Here is a 15,880-nt window from a genome sequence, read left to right on the forward strand (position 1 = left end):
CGCTGCGACTCAGTCCTTCAACTATAACTCGCTGCAACTCAGTCCCTCAACTTTTGATTTACCTATAACTCGGTAAAAAAATGCTCATATATCATTTTAAAATACCCTCTTCTTATTCATTAATGTGAGATAGAAGTTAACATGAAAAAAAAAATTAACAAAAGTTAAGGGACTAATTTGTAAGTGATTCAAAAGTTAAGTGACTGAGTCATAGACGAGTTATAGTTGAAGGACTAAGTCACAGCGAGTCATAATTGAGGGACTGAGTTACAAGTGACTTAAAAGTTGGAGGACTAAAAGATTAATTTTTCCAAACAAAATTAATTTATATAAATTTATTAATTAAATATTCAAACATATTTCCCTTTGGTCTTATTTATGAGTAAAATACTCTAACAGTCGAATATGAAGAAGGAACATGAGTGTTTGTTAGTATTGGAAGAAGGCCATTCAATAACACTATCAAACTAAGAGCCAAGTTTGGCAAAACTCCACCTTAACCATTGATTCCTCCAATCACTCCACTTTCTCTCTATTACAATGGCTTCTTTCTTAACTTTTGCTTTCACTACCATCTCATATGGTAAAGTCAAAGCTGTGTAAGCTAACAAGCCATTAAGATGTCATCTTAGATTTCAAAAAATGTTTACATATACACTATATAATCAGTCATTAACATGGGATTAGAAATTTAAGATGTTATAGTTCTCCTCTTCTTTTCAGAATTTTGTTCCCAACATTGAAACAACTACTAACTCACACATACCTAAGGGAACAACTAACGGTATAGCTATCTCATCTTAGCTTCTGTCTCTCAGGTCGCATCACCAGGAGTCATACCCTTCCAGAACACTTTCACTAGTCGAATAGTCTTATTTCTTAGTTTCTTATCCTTTACATCTACTATTCGCTCTGGTTCTACTCGGTAGGTCATATTTTCTTGTAACTCCACCTCTTTAGGCTCAATCATATAGGAATGATCTGGTTGGTACTTCTTGAGTTGAGACACGTGGAACACATTATGAATCCTAGATAACTGTAGAGGTAAAGCAATTTAATAGGCAACTGGCCTGATTCTCTCCAAGACTTTGAATGGACCCATGAATCTAGGAGTCAATTTTTTAGCTCTAATTGATCTCCCAATTCTTGTTACTGGCATAACTTTCAAAAACACATGATCACCTATCAAAAACTCCAACAATCTTCTTCTTTGATTAGCATATCTCTTTTGCCTGCTTTGAGTTGTCAATAGCTTCTGTCGTATCAATTCAATTTTCTGAGTGGTTTGGTCCACAATGTCAGGTCTTACTATGCTTCTTTCACTCAGCTTACTCCAACAAAATGGTGATCTATATATGGGGCCATTTGAATGCTAGAATGGTAAATATTGTTATATGCAAATTCAGCTAATGGCAAGAAGCTATCCCAACTACCATATAATTCTAGCACATAAGATTGCAACATATCTTATAGAGTTTGAATAGTCTGCTCAGTTTTTTTATCGATTTGAGAATGGTGAGCGATACTAAACTTCAAAATAGTACCCATGGCTCTTTTCAACGCTCCCTACAACTTGGATGTGAATCTTGGATCTCGATCATAAACTATATTCTTAGGCACTCTATACAAACACACAACCTCATGGATATAAATCTTAGCCAACTTCTCCAAAGAATCATTGATCTTGATGGCTAAAAAGTAAGCTGACTTCATCAATCGGTCTACAATCACCCAAATAGCATCGTGCCCCGACTAAGTTCTTGGAAATCCAAAGATGAAATCCATGAAAATGCTATCCCATTTCTACTTAGGTATTTTTAGTGGCTATAATTTTCTAGCTAGCCTCTGATGCTCAATTTTCAGCTTCTGACAGGTCAAGCATCGTGCTACAAACTCAATTACATCTCTTGTCATTCTTAGCCACTACTAATAAAACTTAACGTCCTGATACATCTTCATAGCTATTGGGTGGATAGTGTATTTACTATAGTGTGTTTCATTCAAAATCACCCTTCTCAAATCTTCATCACCAGGCACATAAATTCTACCCTGATATATCACAAATCTGTCATCATTAAAGGTGAAATCCTTAGTCAGATTTGACTCAACCTCTTCTCAAATCTTAAGAAAATACTCATCTTCTAGTTGCGTCATTCTCAACACTCTCCAAAAATCACTACTAGTTATAGTAGTATAGGCACCAACTAAAGCTTTCAATGGTGCATCTTAAGGAGAATTAATGAAAGACTCCATCAGATTGTGTTCTCGGACCGTCAAACTAACTATATGTAGCATCTTCCTGCTCAACACATCAGCTACCATATTAGCTTTCCCCGAATAGTATTTCAACTCAAAGTTATAGTCTTTAAGAAATTCCATCCATCTTCTCTGCTTCATATTTAATTCCTTCTGATCCATCAATATTTTAAACTCTTGTGGTCACTGAACACACTAAACACTAAAACATATAGGTGATGATGCCAAATCTTTAGTGCAAAAACCACTACTATCAATTTAGGTCATGCTCTTCATGTGGCTTGAGTTGTCTTGATGCATATGCCACTACTCGTCCATCTTACATTAGTACATAACCCAAACTTCTTATACAAGTATTTGTGTACACTTCATATGGTAGTCTTGAATTCAAGATTATTAATACAGGTGCAGTAGTCAATTTCTCTTTCAACTTTTGAAATGAAATCTCACACATGTCATCCCAAACAAAAGATTGATCTTTCCAAGTTAACTTTGTCAATGGAGAAGCAATATGAGAGAAACCTCAAATAAACCTTTCGTAATATCCAGCTAATCCTACAAAACTCTAAAGCTCCATAACTGAACTAGGTTACTCCCATTCAACATAGCATCCACTTTATATGGATCAATAAAAATCCTGTCTGCTGACAACACATGGCCTAAGAATCTGACTTCCCTTAACCAAAACTCATACTTACTAAGCTTGGCATACAACTTGTTCTCCTTAAGAGTTTGGAGGATAATTCAAAGATGCTTGGCATGCTGTTCCTCATTTTTAAATAAACCAAAGTGTCATCAATGAAAGCTATAACAAACTGGTCTAAATATGGTCTAAAGATACGGTTCATGTAATTCATGAAAACTGCAAGCGTATTGGTCAGACCAAATGATATGATAAGGAACTCATAATGCCCATAACGTATACGAAAGGCTGTCTTAGGTATATCTTTCTCATAAACCTTCAACTGATGATACCCTAACCTCAAGTCAATCTTGAAAAAGACTAATACTCCAGCTAACTGATCTAACATATCATCAATTCTGGCTAAAGGGTACTTATTCTTCATTATCACCTTGTTTAATTACCGATAGTCAATGCACAGTCGTAAATTGGCATCTCTCTTTCTCACAAACAACACCAGCGAACCCTAAGGTAACATACTCGGCCTGATAAATCCTTTGTCAAGCAATTCTTCAATTTGCTTTTTTAACTCATTCAATTCTGATGGTGACATCTGATAAGGGGCTTTAGAAAATGGTTCTCTACCAAGAACTAAATCTATTGAGAATTCAACTTCTCTCTCCGAAGGTAATCCAGACATCTCAAAAAAATCACTTACCACTCTAATCTTCTTAATACCCTCATCATATACACTACTAGCTGCATAAATTACTATGTAGGAATCACACCCTTACCTGATCAGCTTCGCAGCTTACATAACTAATAAAAATCTAGGTTGCTCAGTAGAACTAGTTCTTACCAACAACACTAGTAAAGATATTAGCTTCTTGGCACAGTCTAGCATAGCATTATTAGCTGCTAGCCAATCCATGCCAACTATCACATCAATCCTTTTCATGGGAATGCAAATCAGATCGATCACAGATACTCAATCCTCAAATACAATTTTAACTTTTTGACATGCTTTGCTAGTAATACTTGAGGATCCAGAAGGCGTAGCCACTTTAATTAATACAGGTAACTCTTTTAGCTCTAACTTTAGCTTATCTACACATTCTTCTAAATGAAGGAATGTGTGTTTTTAGAATAAAACAAAGCTTCTATTCTATTACCACAGACAGAAATAATATCTTTAATAAGGTTCAGTGACGTTCTAGCCTTTTCTTGAATCATAGCAAATACTCATCCCGAAACTGTAGCTCGGAGAAATACTTGGCAATATGGCCTGGCTTCCTATACTTAAAACAGGACTAACATCTTCCCACATGGAATCTACCATAACTACTGTACTAGGGTGACCTTCTAGTGCTAAAGGCAGGAGCTGGTGTGTCAAGGCTTTCCTTAAAAGTTATGGAGGCCTAATTCTAACCCCAGTATTCCTCTGTATAGATGCTCTCTGAACTAATTGGATATGAGAAACCCTACTAAAACTCCTCTTCCTAAAAGCTCCAGAATTGCTCGAGCTAATACATGGACTTCTTCGATACACTGCCCAACTGACCTGGAGAAGGTGTAAATCTTCCCATACTATCCCTCTTCTTCTCAGCCTCTACTTCTTTGCCTCTCTTTGCAGCTATTCTCAGCTTATGACACATATCCTCATAAGTGATGATGTTAAACAGAGCAATTTGCAGCCTGTACTTTGGATGCATCTTTTCTAGAAACCATTCTGCCTTCCACTTGGTGTCATTGTGGTGTTGTAGATATGTGGAGTAGGCCGACAAGTCATTGAACTTTTTTATGAATTCCTCTTCATCCAAATCCTCTTGTCTGAATACGTGGAACTCTTCCCGTTCTTGGTATGAAAAGATGCTGGGAAGTAATAATCGAAAATACCTTCTTGAATTCTTCCCATGTATATCTCACACCACCAGACGGTCTCACTAAATCCCATCATCTTTTAGCTGCTCTGACCAACTGAACTATGGCTAAAGTCACTCTTTGCTACTCCAACAATTGATATGGAAAGATATATCTTGTGGGGTGAAATATACTTTGGGAGCTTATATCAATATCCCTAACAAGATCTTTTTGAAGACTGGAACTAATATATGTTTAACTTATACGGGTAAGTATTCATCAAACTAATAAACAAATGCAATTTCTCCCAATTCACTCATTTTTTTAAGGGAGAAAGAAAAGGGGAGGGGGGAGGAAAGAAATCAGAGACTGAAATTGAAGAACAGATGCAAGAGAGACAATTTTCCTCTTCACGTGCCAGGACAATGAAACTATAAACATCTAGCTAACGAAATTCTGGAAATCTCCTCAATGGGAGAATAAAAAATTCACGCATTCTCTAACATACTTTGTGTAAGTATTATTTAAGGACTTCGTCCTTTAACAAATACATAACCTTCAAATACCATGCTCATTCTTTCATTATTATTTTTGTTTTATTCTGACATAAAAAACTCCCTGCATTGCCGAGATTATTAAAATAAATATACACAACTCAAAAGATAAAGCAAAGCAAACTGAAACTGTAAAATTACAATAACTTCAGATGTTTCAAATTTAGTGAGTCATTTTTTCGTAAAAAGGTAGTTAAGTCTCTTTTTGGGTGAAAAAAGGTAGTTAAATCTTAGTTGTCAAAATTTAATCTATTTCGAACAGCCTAACAAGATAAGGGGAGAGGGTGGGGTGGCATGAGGTGTCGATTCAAGCACAGTATCTGCAGGTATGATCTTTTTCTCTTTCTCTTTCTCAATTTTATTATTCAATATTTAATCTTGGGGTAACACTGAGGACTCGCTTGTCGGCTTGGAACTGAATAAAGGCCAGTTAGGCAAGGATTCGTGAGCTTCTGTATCAGATATTTCTAAAAATAAGGGTTCACTTGCTGTGTGCTTGAAGCTTAATTTTAGGGAATCTTCTCAATTAGAGTTTCGCTTTGGAAAGACGGGTGTTGATCTCCAATCAACCCAAGGTCAGTTTGTTGGTTCTTTTCGCGATCTTTCGATTTGCTGATTTTCTCTGTTGTATCATCTTTAACTGTATTACTGTAGCTGATGGATTCAAGCACAATCCCTCGGAGTGTAGATGCTTTTATTGACACCCTTTTGTTTTACTGAACAAACCAACTAAACGTTATTTGTTCAATGCTGGCATATTCGCTATTTCTTTGTCTGCTGATAAAGTGAAACAGCAGAATGCCAATCAGGTCGATAAAGTTCTATAGTATCCCTGTATATAGTCTCTTTCAAAAGTTTGATTTATTACCTTCGTTTTTTGTTTTTGGGTTGCGCTCTGACTTTAGGATTGGGTTTACTCATATGGCCTTTCAATTTCATTAAGAACAAATAAGATACATTAGATTTATACTCATTATGCATCTGTATATGTTTTTTTCTCTTCTAATTCTTTTATTAAATCATATCATAAACTTCCCCGAAGCAAAATTTCATTAGTTGGCGAAGTAGAACAAATAAAGAATGTAGCGTTTTGATGGTATTATTTGCCTTTGTAGTCTATAAAGTGAGATTCATGGCTTATTATGGTTATATATTTGATTTTAGATGAGCTTGTTCTCAGTTTTGTTGGTCATATTTACAGCAGGATTCATGGCTTATGTTAAGGTCAATGGCAACTTATCATCAGCTATTCTCAGTGCTTTAAAGATAGGATATTTGGGACTGAGTCACTAATTATTGATCTGAAGCACTCATACATGAAAAAAGCTGAATGCAGCAACCAAGAAGGTGACTCTAAATAAATTTAGGCATGCCTGCTTTTGAGTCAATGAGCTCACCCTTAGTCTGCATTATTGTTGGATATAGTCTTACACTGAGATGCCTTGATGTTGAGATTTGTTCCTTTGAGTGTGGAAATCCTTCATTTTTTGGGTGTTTGGCATAAAGGTTTTACATTTATCACAAAGAATTGTTTAATCAGGATAGCCTAGCAATTAATAAAAAAATTAAAATGTTATTTTGAATATATGTAAGAAAATAAGATGGTAAAACTGAAATTACATGGATGCAGTTGGTATTAAGTTGCTGAAATTTTGTGAAAAAGTAGGTGCCGAAGGAAATTAAGATTCCTTAGGAAACTTCATTGCATAATTATAAAAAATGGTGGTCTAAGTTTCCCAAGCTTAGTTTCATGGGAAATCAGAAGAAATCTCCATAGCAATCGTAATCTTAAGCATAGAATACAAAAACTAAGGCTGGCAAATCATGAGTAGGGTAGACCTTTCCATTCCATCCTAGATGAAGTGTAAAGAAACAGAGAGAGAGAGAGAGAGAAGGCTCCAGAAATAAGAGAGCTGTTCTCAGGCTTTGTACACAGAAAGCTATTCAAGAGTAATGAACCAATTTACATACCCTGGCTCTCTCTCTTTTGTTCCTTATAAATACTTCCCCTTGGTACCTACTCTATTCATCTTTCTTTGTCTTTTTATTTATTCATCAGTATGCACTTATTATATTCTAAAATGAAAACATATCAAAAATTATAAGTTCACTAGGGTAGTCAAAGGTGATTTCCCAATGTCAATTAAGTATGTCTTGTGATAATACTAAATTGGGGTGATAATCCGGACAAATGCCCTCAAAACTTATAATCTCAACATCTCCCATTTCACGGCACTTCATTTCGTTGAAACCTTTCATGGGAGGTCCTATCCAAACCATAAGTCTAAAGAGAGTGGTACCACCACCCAACTGACAGTATTTTGTAATCTAGGTTTGTCATTAAATGCTATTAAATGCTGACAGTATTTAATAATCCACCAAAAAAAAAGATTATTATATAATATTTCAAAAGACGAGCGTATGAGACGACTGTACCAAACAAAACTTTATTCCAGTTCACAAAGAAATGACATTGAGAAATCTGTGTCCCACCGGCCAATCAAGCCTTTGATCAAACTTTACGTTCCCAATTTTCGTTGTTAGCTGTCTCCAAGGTTTCCACTCCGCTTTCCTTCCCCCTCGTCACCGGTACTTTTCCTTCCAATTCCAAGTCTTTAATTCTTCCAATATTTCTTAACTTTCAACCCATAATCATTAATGGGATAGCTGAGTTCTGCTCCTTCAAGATGCAAACTTTGAAAGAGAAGGTCACGGACAAGCTCTCTCGCCTCTTCGCCGATTCTCCGCAGACTACCCCTCATCAGGTATTGCTTCTTCTTCTTCTTCTTCTTCTTCTTCTTCTTCTTTTTCCCCCTCTCGTTAAAATAAAATTCGAATGACATGAAAGGGTTTCATCTTGTCTCTCTGATCTGCATTGGATTCTCTTGTCTGTTTCTGTTTTAAACAATTGAAGTCTATCTTCAATCACCTCTGTCCGGTAGTTAGATCCGGGCTCTCTAAATCCTGAATCCGTGGTTGAATGTCTGGATTAAATTTCACGGATTTCATGCATAAAAGAGACAGCAACCGTGTGATTTGATTTCAATAATTAAGTGATACATATTAATGTCAATCGTAACTCGCACTAAGTGGGGACTGTGGTTGAATGGTTGATTTCTTAAGCTGAGAAAGGTTAATCCTAGTTATAGTCTACATATCCCTCTCGTTTTTTTTTTTTTTTTTGCTTGCATTTTGAATTTGCTATTTCTCGGTATCTCTTTTCCAGGCCTTCCGCCAAATTTTGGATAAGCATTTTGTTGGTTTGTGGAAAATATATGATAGAGAATAAAATAATTCTTTTAGCGATGAACGTATTTTATTTTGTTGTGATGAATAGAAAATAGAATCAGGATCACGAGTACAACTTAGTTATATGTGATCAACCCTCTTTTTTTTTTTTTTTCATTTCACCAATAGTTTTTCATTTCTTGTCGTTTTCATCTTGATTGTTTAGGTGAAAACTAGTTATCACTAGAGGAAAAACACCTTCATCTTGATTCAGGACCCTAACGAGTTTGATTAATTGGCCTCTTACTCTTCAGTTCAAATATTATGTTATTAAAAATTGACCTGATGAAAGATACTCCTCATATAATAAACTGAAGACTCATTCAAAATAGAATTCATCTACTGTCTATTGCCTTGTGGAGTTGCCTGAGTTGGCCTTAAATTCTCCTTAACTCTACCTGCACAATCCAAATTGATTGAAGCCAATTGTTGTCTTCATTGCACTGGTGTTGGGTTTTTATATTACAAGGTTTCAAGTTTCTAGATACCTTGTTTATTATCCCAACACTGTTGCTGAACTTATGGGTATCCTAGAAGGCCCTAAACTTTGCTAGAATAGCTATTTTACTAATGTCAATGTTTACTTAGATTCAATCAAAGATGGAAAGATATTTTGAAATTATAACACGAGTTCCTTAAGATTGGCCATATCACAAGCTGGTGTGATAATTAACTGCTAGTCTAATTAATAGAATCATCTCCTAATATGGATTTATTAGTTTATAAACCATAATCATTTTTATTCATCAATATCTTAGATACAATGCGGGGTTTTAACTAATATGGGAATGTATTAGTCCCGACTTAGCATATGCTAGGTTCACCATATAAAGGACTAATTTATCCTCACAATTAGTAACAGATATTGATTACTTACTGCGTTGTTATTGGGAAAAACTCCAACAAAGAATCACAAGCTTTTTGTAATATTCTCCATCTTTGTGACAAGTCCATTCATGGGCCTTGTATAGATCAATTTGCTACTAAAGGGCACTGTAGTATTGTGTTGTTGATTGCTCCTACTACAAGGGACTTCGAAGCAATCGTTTTACTTGAATGAGAACTGTTGTATTTTCTCTGATCGAATAGGTTCTTTTTGCTAATTCCCATATCTCCTTTGTTGTAGTTACTAAGAGATAGTTCTTGTCAATCTCTACAGTTATGGAGTTTACAAGCCACGCCATGACCATGTTGTTTTCGGCCTACTAAGACTCAAAATTTGCATCCATGACTGCTAGAGGATTTTCAGTGAGATACTTTTCATGATGTCTACATTAAACAAACATTAGAATGTTGCAACCAATGAAGATAGTTGTTTACAATGACATGATGAACAATCATGGCTTGAAAGAGAATGAATCATTCCCCAAACTCAACATTCCGAAGGGAGAGTTCACACCAATATTGTTTGAACCCAATCCTTTTGAGCCCTCTGTGTTTGGCATTTTGGAAGTATCACCATTTATATTGAGGACTCATGGATGGTTCATTAAAGCTGATTTGAATGCCATTGATTGCACGACCAAGGCTCTGATACCATGAAATAATTTGCTTAAAATAGCTCTGATTTCATTCACATGATATGATTACATATATAGAAGAGAGAGAGGAAAATTTAACCTTAACAAATCTCTTAAATCCTTCATATAATCTTGGAACCTTAAAAACAAATAATGAAAAAGGAGAATCAGATCTAATTCTGATGCAAATGATATAATTGTCATGCCCCAAAGATAGAGGGTGACCGGCACGGGTGCGAACTACATCGTTCATTCTCGTAAGCTTCAAAATGAAAATTTATTTTTTTAATAAAATAATCAAGTTATATGACATTTCTAACACTTTTAACACTAATTGTCATAGCAAAGCTTCAATTTTTTTTTTTCAACAAACCTTTATCATAGAAAGGATCTTAACCATAGTCTATGTGGAGCACTTATAATATTATTTATAGAAGTACAATATACAAATTAAAATTTTACATAAAAAAATTGGAGATAAAAATAGAGATGAACCAATGTAGTATCTCAACTTTAACTCAGTAATAAATTCCCTTGAATGATCTGACAGGGGTACAAGTTATCTAAGACAAAAAAAATATTTTCTAGTGAATAATGTCCCAACAGTAAATAATTAAACATAAAAAATTAAATAATTATGTAAGTTAAAGGGGCAACGATGTTTATAAAAATTTAATAAACTTTGAAATAAAATGATTCTATAAAATTTTAAATAAAATCTCAAACCATTAAAATCTCATATTAAATAATATTATCACTTAATTGCAAGGAAACAAATAAACAAAATCAATAATTATAAATAATTTACTATTTAAAACCAATGGGATGTAAAATTACTAAATAATCAAACTCATATAATAGAGACTTATTAGAACAATTAACAAGCATGGACACACAGTCCACGAGAACAAATAACCAAACGCGGCTCTTGCCATGAAGATAAACGTGGACACACAGTCCACGGAAGTAAGTAACCAAATGCAGCCAATGCCACGAAACAAATATGAGTACGATCCTCATGAATAACCATCCCTTCATTCCATATGCGTTGACTATCGCATCAGGCTACCACTTCCTATACACACCCAACTAGTTAAGTGTACCATGGCGCGCCAAGGGCTAACAGAACTGCTGTTAACCAGTGTTCTATATAAAGTCCCCTTGAAATTCATTTTTAAACATGAGAGAAAATCATCACTTTCAAAATAAAATTTTCATTTATGTGTTTTCTGAAAATCAAGTGATAAAAACATTTGTTATGATATTTCGATGGTTTAAGATTTCATTTAAAAATTTTATAGAGTCATTTTATTTTGAAGTTTATTAAATTTTTATGAAAATTGTTGTCTATTTAACTTACATGATTATTTCAAACTTTTTTTTTATTCATGTTAAATTATTTATTGTTGGGACGTTATTCACTTAAAATTTTTTTATCTCAGATAGCATAACTGCCGCTGTACATCTTGCTTACCAATGATGGTTGTTTGTGGAACAGAATGGAGGTTGGTTCTACAAATATGTTTTATTGATGTAAATATGAAATTTATGTATTATGTCATGAGATATATGATTAGATGCTCCACATAACTTATAAATTAGAGTCCTTAGTTTATTATACATTTTGTCTGTTAATTGGAAGGAGCTGAGCTCCTAATTGATACAATGTTTAAGGAAAAATATTTGTGATACAGAATTTAGGAGATCTTATTAACAAAGGAGGTTCTGCCAAAATTTTTACAAAATGTTGAAATAATTATTATAATGATTATTATAAATGGTATTAAAAAGGTCAGTGTAAAGCTGAGTACATTTTAGTCAAATGAAATAAAACTTGAATTTGTGGCTTACAGGATGTGTGATGTTGTTCACATCTTGTGCCGGTCACCCCCTATTTTTGGGGCATGACAGATCTGATACAAAATATAATTAGATCTAATCTGATTCTAACACATCCAATAAGAAATGAGTATGCATGTTTGGAAAATTGTGTTGCCAAGTGGGATTATATTGTGTATAAAAAAGTCTGTTTGGACTAAAGTTATTTAGTTGAAAGCATGGCAATTTTGAACATATTCTGTATGAAAAATTATTTGAATTGCATGAGTTTGTGTGTTGGATCAAATTAACATGTGGTGTACCCCTATTAGACCTAATAGGTGGTATGTGTGATTTAAACTAGCTTACTTTTGGTCGAGTGAGTTAGAATATTGAGCATGGTATATAGAGGTGGTAAGGCAATGTCATGCATAATTGTGTTTGAACTTGAAATATTATATGTTTGAAATTGTGTTTTTCTTGCCTACTTAGCGATCCACATGATTAATTGCATGTATATGCATCATGGCATTTTAGATTTGGTTACTGGGATATTTTTGTCTCATTTTTCATGGGTTCTATAATTATATCCTTCAACTTCAAGGCCATCACAACAATTGTAAAAATCAATTTGTGGTTCTATTAATGACAGGTGGTATTCGTTCAAGTATGTTGAAGGCAATGACGTGGGATGTATCTTCATTAGAAATTTTGTGGTCTGAAAGAAATAGGCACGAGGTTGTGAGAAAGTAGTTGTGGGGCAACAAAGACAAGCTAGTTTGAATGCACTAGTCATTGACCTCTGGCCATCTCTAATCCAGGTGAGATAAAGCCTAAACCCTAACCCTTAAATGCCCAAAACCCCAAACCCCCAAAATCCTAAACCCCCAAAGCTCCAAATCCCAAACCCTAAACCTTAAATATTAAACGATCCTCACAATGTTTGAAAGGTGTCAGTAACAAAATTATCATACCGAGTTGGAAATTATATTTCACCAAAATACTGGATTACAATACATTATCCTTATAATATTTCTTTTAGACCATTAAATTTTGTTTATGGATTATCATACTAGAATGTATTAATACTAAATATTTTTACTTGAATTTGCTGATGGCCAAGGCTTCTGATTTTCTTCAATTTACTATGATTACAATTTTTTGTTTCATTCTATTGCTAATTCTTGACCTTTAATGTGGTTATTGCATTGATGCAATGCAACGGACATTCTTTTTAATTTTTGGGTTCCATCATTTGGTGCCTCCTGGGTATCTTGAGAATACTTTTGACATTTTTTTAACACGACTATATATTTTAGGACTCAAACTCAAAATCTCAAAATAAACTAGTTCAACCCTCTTGACTAGTTGAACCAAATCCTCCTCTGTAATGTAATGGACACTCTTGTTGACTGCTAATTTTAAGAAGCATGGAACTAAGAATTTAATCATGGTAATTTAAAAAGAAAAGTATCATACATTATCCAAAACAGAAATGAAAAAAAATGAAATAAATATTAATAAATTAGTTGATTTAGATGCATTTTGAATAATCCAATCAAAAGAAACTTGGCCAATCTTAAGGGAGTAGTTTAACACTAGCAATCATTATGAATTGGGTACAAAATTAAGTATGTCCATGTGGATATTGACATGTTTGATGAAAAGAAAGAAAGCTAATCAATAACATTGATATTGAAAGCAGGAAAGTAAAGTAATGGAAATTGTTTTTTGGATTAAAGTTCATGCTTTACAATTATTTGATATTAAAGTAGCTTAGAAGTTAGTTACTAGATGATCTCTTTCTTGAATGATCTCTTGGTTTATGTGAATGCTACATTTTCGAAGAACACTATATGGAGTGTTCAGTTCTCTAAAACTCAAAACTAAATTTGTAATTTAAAGTTAGCCTAAGCATTATCATTCATCCTTATGACTTCCTCTATAAAGTTTTAGCCATGCCTTTCTATTTCCTTGATGTAAAATTTTCTCTTAGGCTTTGCACCAATTACTTAAGATGTATAATTCTAATTATTCAATAAAAATATCCAACAATTTACTACTAACCATCGAAGCCCCACAAACAAATGAAAGTTCAAAATACTAAAAGTCAAGTTCAATTCCTTTCTATAAGCATTTCAACAAGCACATCATAGGTGTCAATGTTTAAGTTTTATATTTAAACTATTCTCGCCCAATCTTTCCTTAATAATTTTTTTAACATAAATCAATCAAAATAAGATTTATTTAGCTGCAAAATTATGTCCCATATATATATATATATATATATTATTAATGTTTAAAATGAAACTCAAATTTGAGTCTTCTCCCTCCAATAACAGCACGGCAACAACAGCAACAGAGGGCATGCATAATTTTTTTTTTTTTCAACTCCAATTATCCACATACAATCACGGACAGCAACAGGGGAGCCAGATTTTGCCACTTTAATCACCAGTTCACATATACACAGAGCAAGAGAAGCGAAACGTCAAGCTTCCTCACCTTAACTGGACAGAAAGCAAGGATGAAGAAGTTGAAACAAACGGCTGAACAGGGAAGAGGGAAGCTGAATGCTACTCGCAAGAAAGCACAGCAACCAAATCAGCAACAACAACCCAAGCTCACAGCAGCAGTACCGTAGCTCCGGCAACTTGGTCTCTCATCCCGGCAACCTCTCAGACATAAACGACAAGGGAGAACAGCAGCAGACGAAGAAAGAAGAAAAACAGAGTTGGAAGACATGAAGCACCTGGATGTCGCTAAGCAGTGGCGAGCCTCCTCTGATCCCGGTGACAACAAGGAATGAAGAAGGATGGAGAGCAAAACTAAAGGCTCTAGATCTCTCTCTCTTTCTCTCTACGCGTAGACCGACCGAATAAGGAAGAGAAAAGGAGAAATTCAATCTGACGAGGGGGAGGCTAGAATGGTAATTTCATATAGCCTAAATCACGAGAAAAAATGAACATCCTCCGTTTCTGCTTCTGCAGACTCGAACCTCAGACCTAATGTATGGGTTGTTTACACACCTCCACTACATGAGCCTCTCTTCATATTATAATTTAATTGTCCCAAGAATTAACATAACCACAATGAAAATGCTACAACAATATGTACAATTGTTATATTTTTTTCCTGGGTTATTACACGAAGTCACTGATCTGCTACAGAAGTCGCTTAAGTCTGTCCATCCGTCCAGATCTCCTCTACCTCTTCCGTGCCGCTATTGTGCCGAAGCTCGCTGAAGATGAGCACGTTCACACTTTGCGGTGTTCTGGTTTCACGACCACGCCTCAGATCTAATGCTTCTAATACTGCAGAAAATTTTTATTTTCACTCTCTTCTTGTTGCCCATCTGACATTATTTAACCTCTGAACTTTGCGCTTTAAATTTAATATCCTTCTACTTTTTGCAAGAAATGATCATAGCTAGTCCCGATCGTCATTCGCAAAGAGTAAGCTACCTTGGATTCTTCTTCTTTTTTTTTTTTTTTCATTGTTGGACTTATTTTCTTCATTTTCATACCAAATTTTTCAACTATTTTTATGCTCAATTTCATTTTTACACTTTTGTTTCATATATATTGGGCCCAGGGAAAACAATTCTTGTATGATATTGTTGCAAATGGTCACAATGGAATTGATGTCGACAAGTAAGTCATGCTTTTGACATAACACTCGTGCCCTTGAAATAATTTATGAGCGTATATGTTCGACCACATTGTTCATGACACCCGCGCTTGTGGCCAAGGATGCAGCTTTCAGCAGCTAGCGAGACAACACTTGCACTTGAGTTATAAAAGAAGCTCAAAAGCTTGGAGGTACTTGTTGACCATTCTTATCTTCATTTGTTCTAAATCCTTTTCATGTAGATAATTAAACTGTTAATTCTCTTATTTCTCTTCCTGTTTATGTTGCAACTGTTGTTGTTGTGCATATTGCATTTTTTTCATTATTTAATG

At 34.5% G+C, this 15,880-nt stretch overlaps 1 protein-coding gene across 1 annotated transcript; it reads left to right on the forward strand.

The window, feature by feature from the left end:
• Positions 1 to 6,608: 6,608 nt before the first annotated feature.
• LOC129322451 (uncharacterized) lies at positions 6,609 to 9,803 on the forward strand. Its single transcript, XM_054968772.1, has 3 exons — positions 6,609 to 6,639; positions 7,771 to 8,057; positions 9,707 to 9,803. Exons 1-3 carry the CDS (start codon positions 6,609 to 6,611, stop codon positions 9,764 to 9,766), a joined length of 378 nt encoding a protein of 125 aa, XP_054824747.1. The 3' UTR covers positions 9,767 to 9,803.
• The last annotated feature ends 6,077 nt before the right edge of the window (positions 9,804 to 15,880 follow it).

Source organism: Prosopis cineraria, unplaced genomic scaffold, assembly GCF_029017545.1.
Source record: "Prosopis cineraria cultivar Desert tree isolate PC_DT_omini unplaced genomic scaffold, ASM2901754v1 PC10, whole genome shotgun sequence".
Classification (NCBI taxonomy): Eukaryota; Viridiplantae; Streptophyta; class Magnoliopsida; order Fabales; family Fabaceae; genus Prosopis; species Prosopis cineraria.

Bases quoted from the DNA above. Each gene is read 5' to 3' on its own strand.
- LOC129322451 (XM_054968772.1), top strand. From the start codon at position 6,609: ATGAAAAAAGCTGAATGCAGCAACCAAGAAG. The intron at 6,640-7,770 runs GTGACTCTAAAT...AATGACATTGAG, and splicing joins TGAATGCAGCAACCAAGAAG to AAATCTGTGTCCCACCGGCC. The intron at 8,058-9,706 runs GTATTGCTTCTT...CCTTTGTTGTAG, and splicing joins CGCAGACTACCCCTCATCAG to TTACTAAGAGATAGTTCTTG.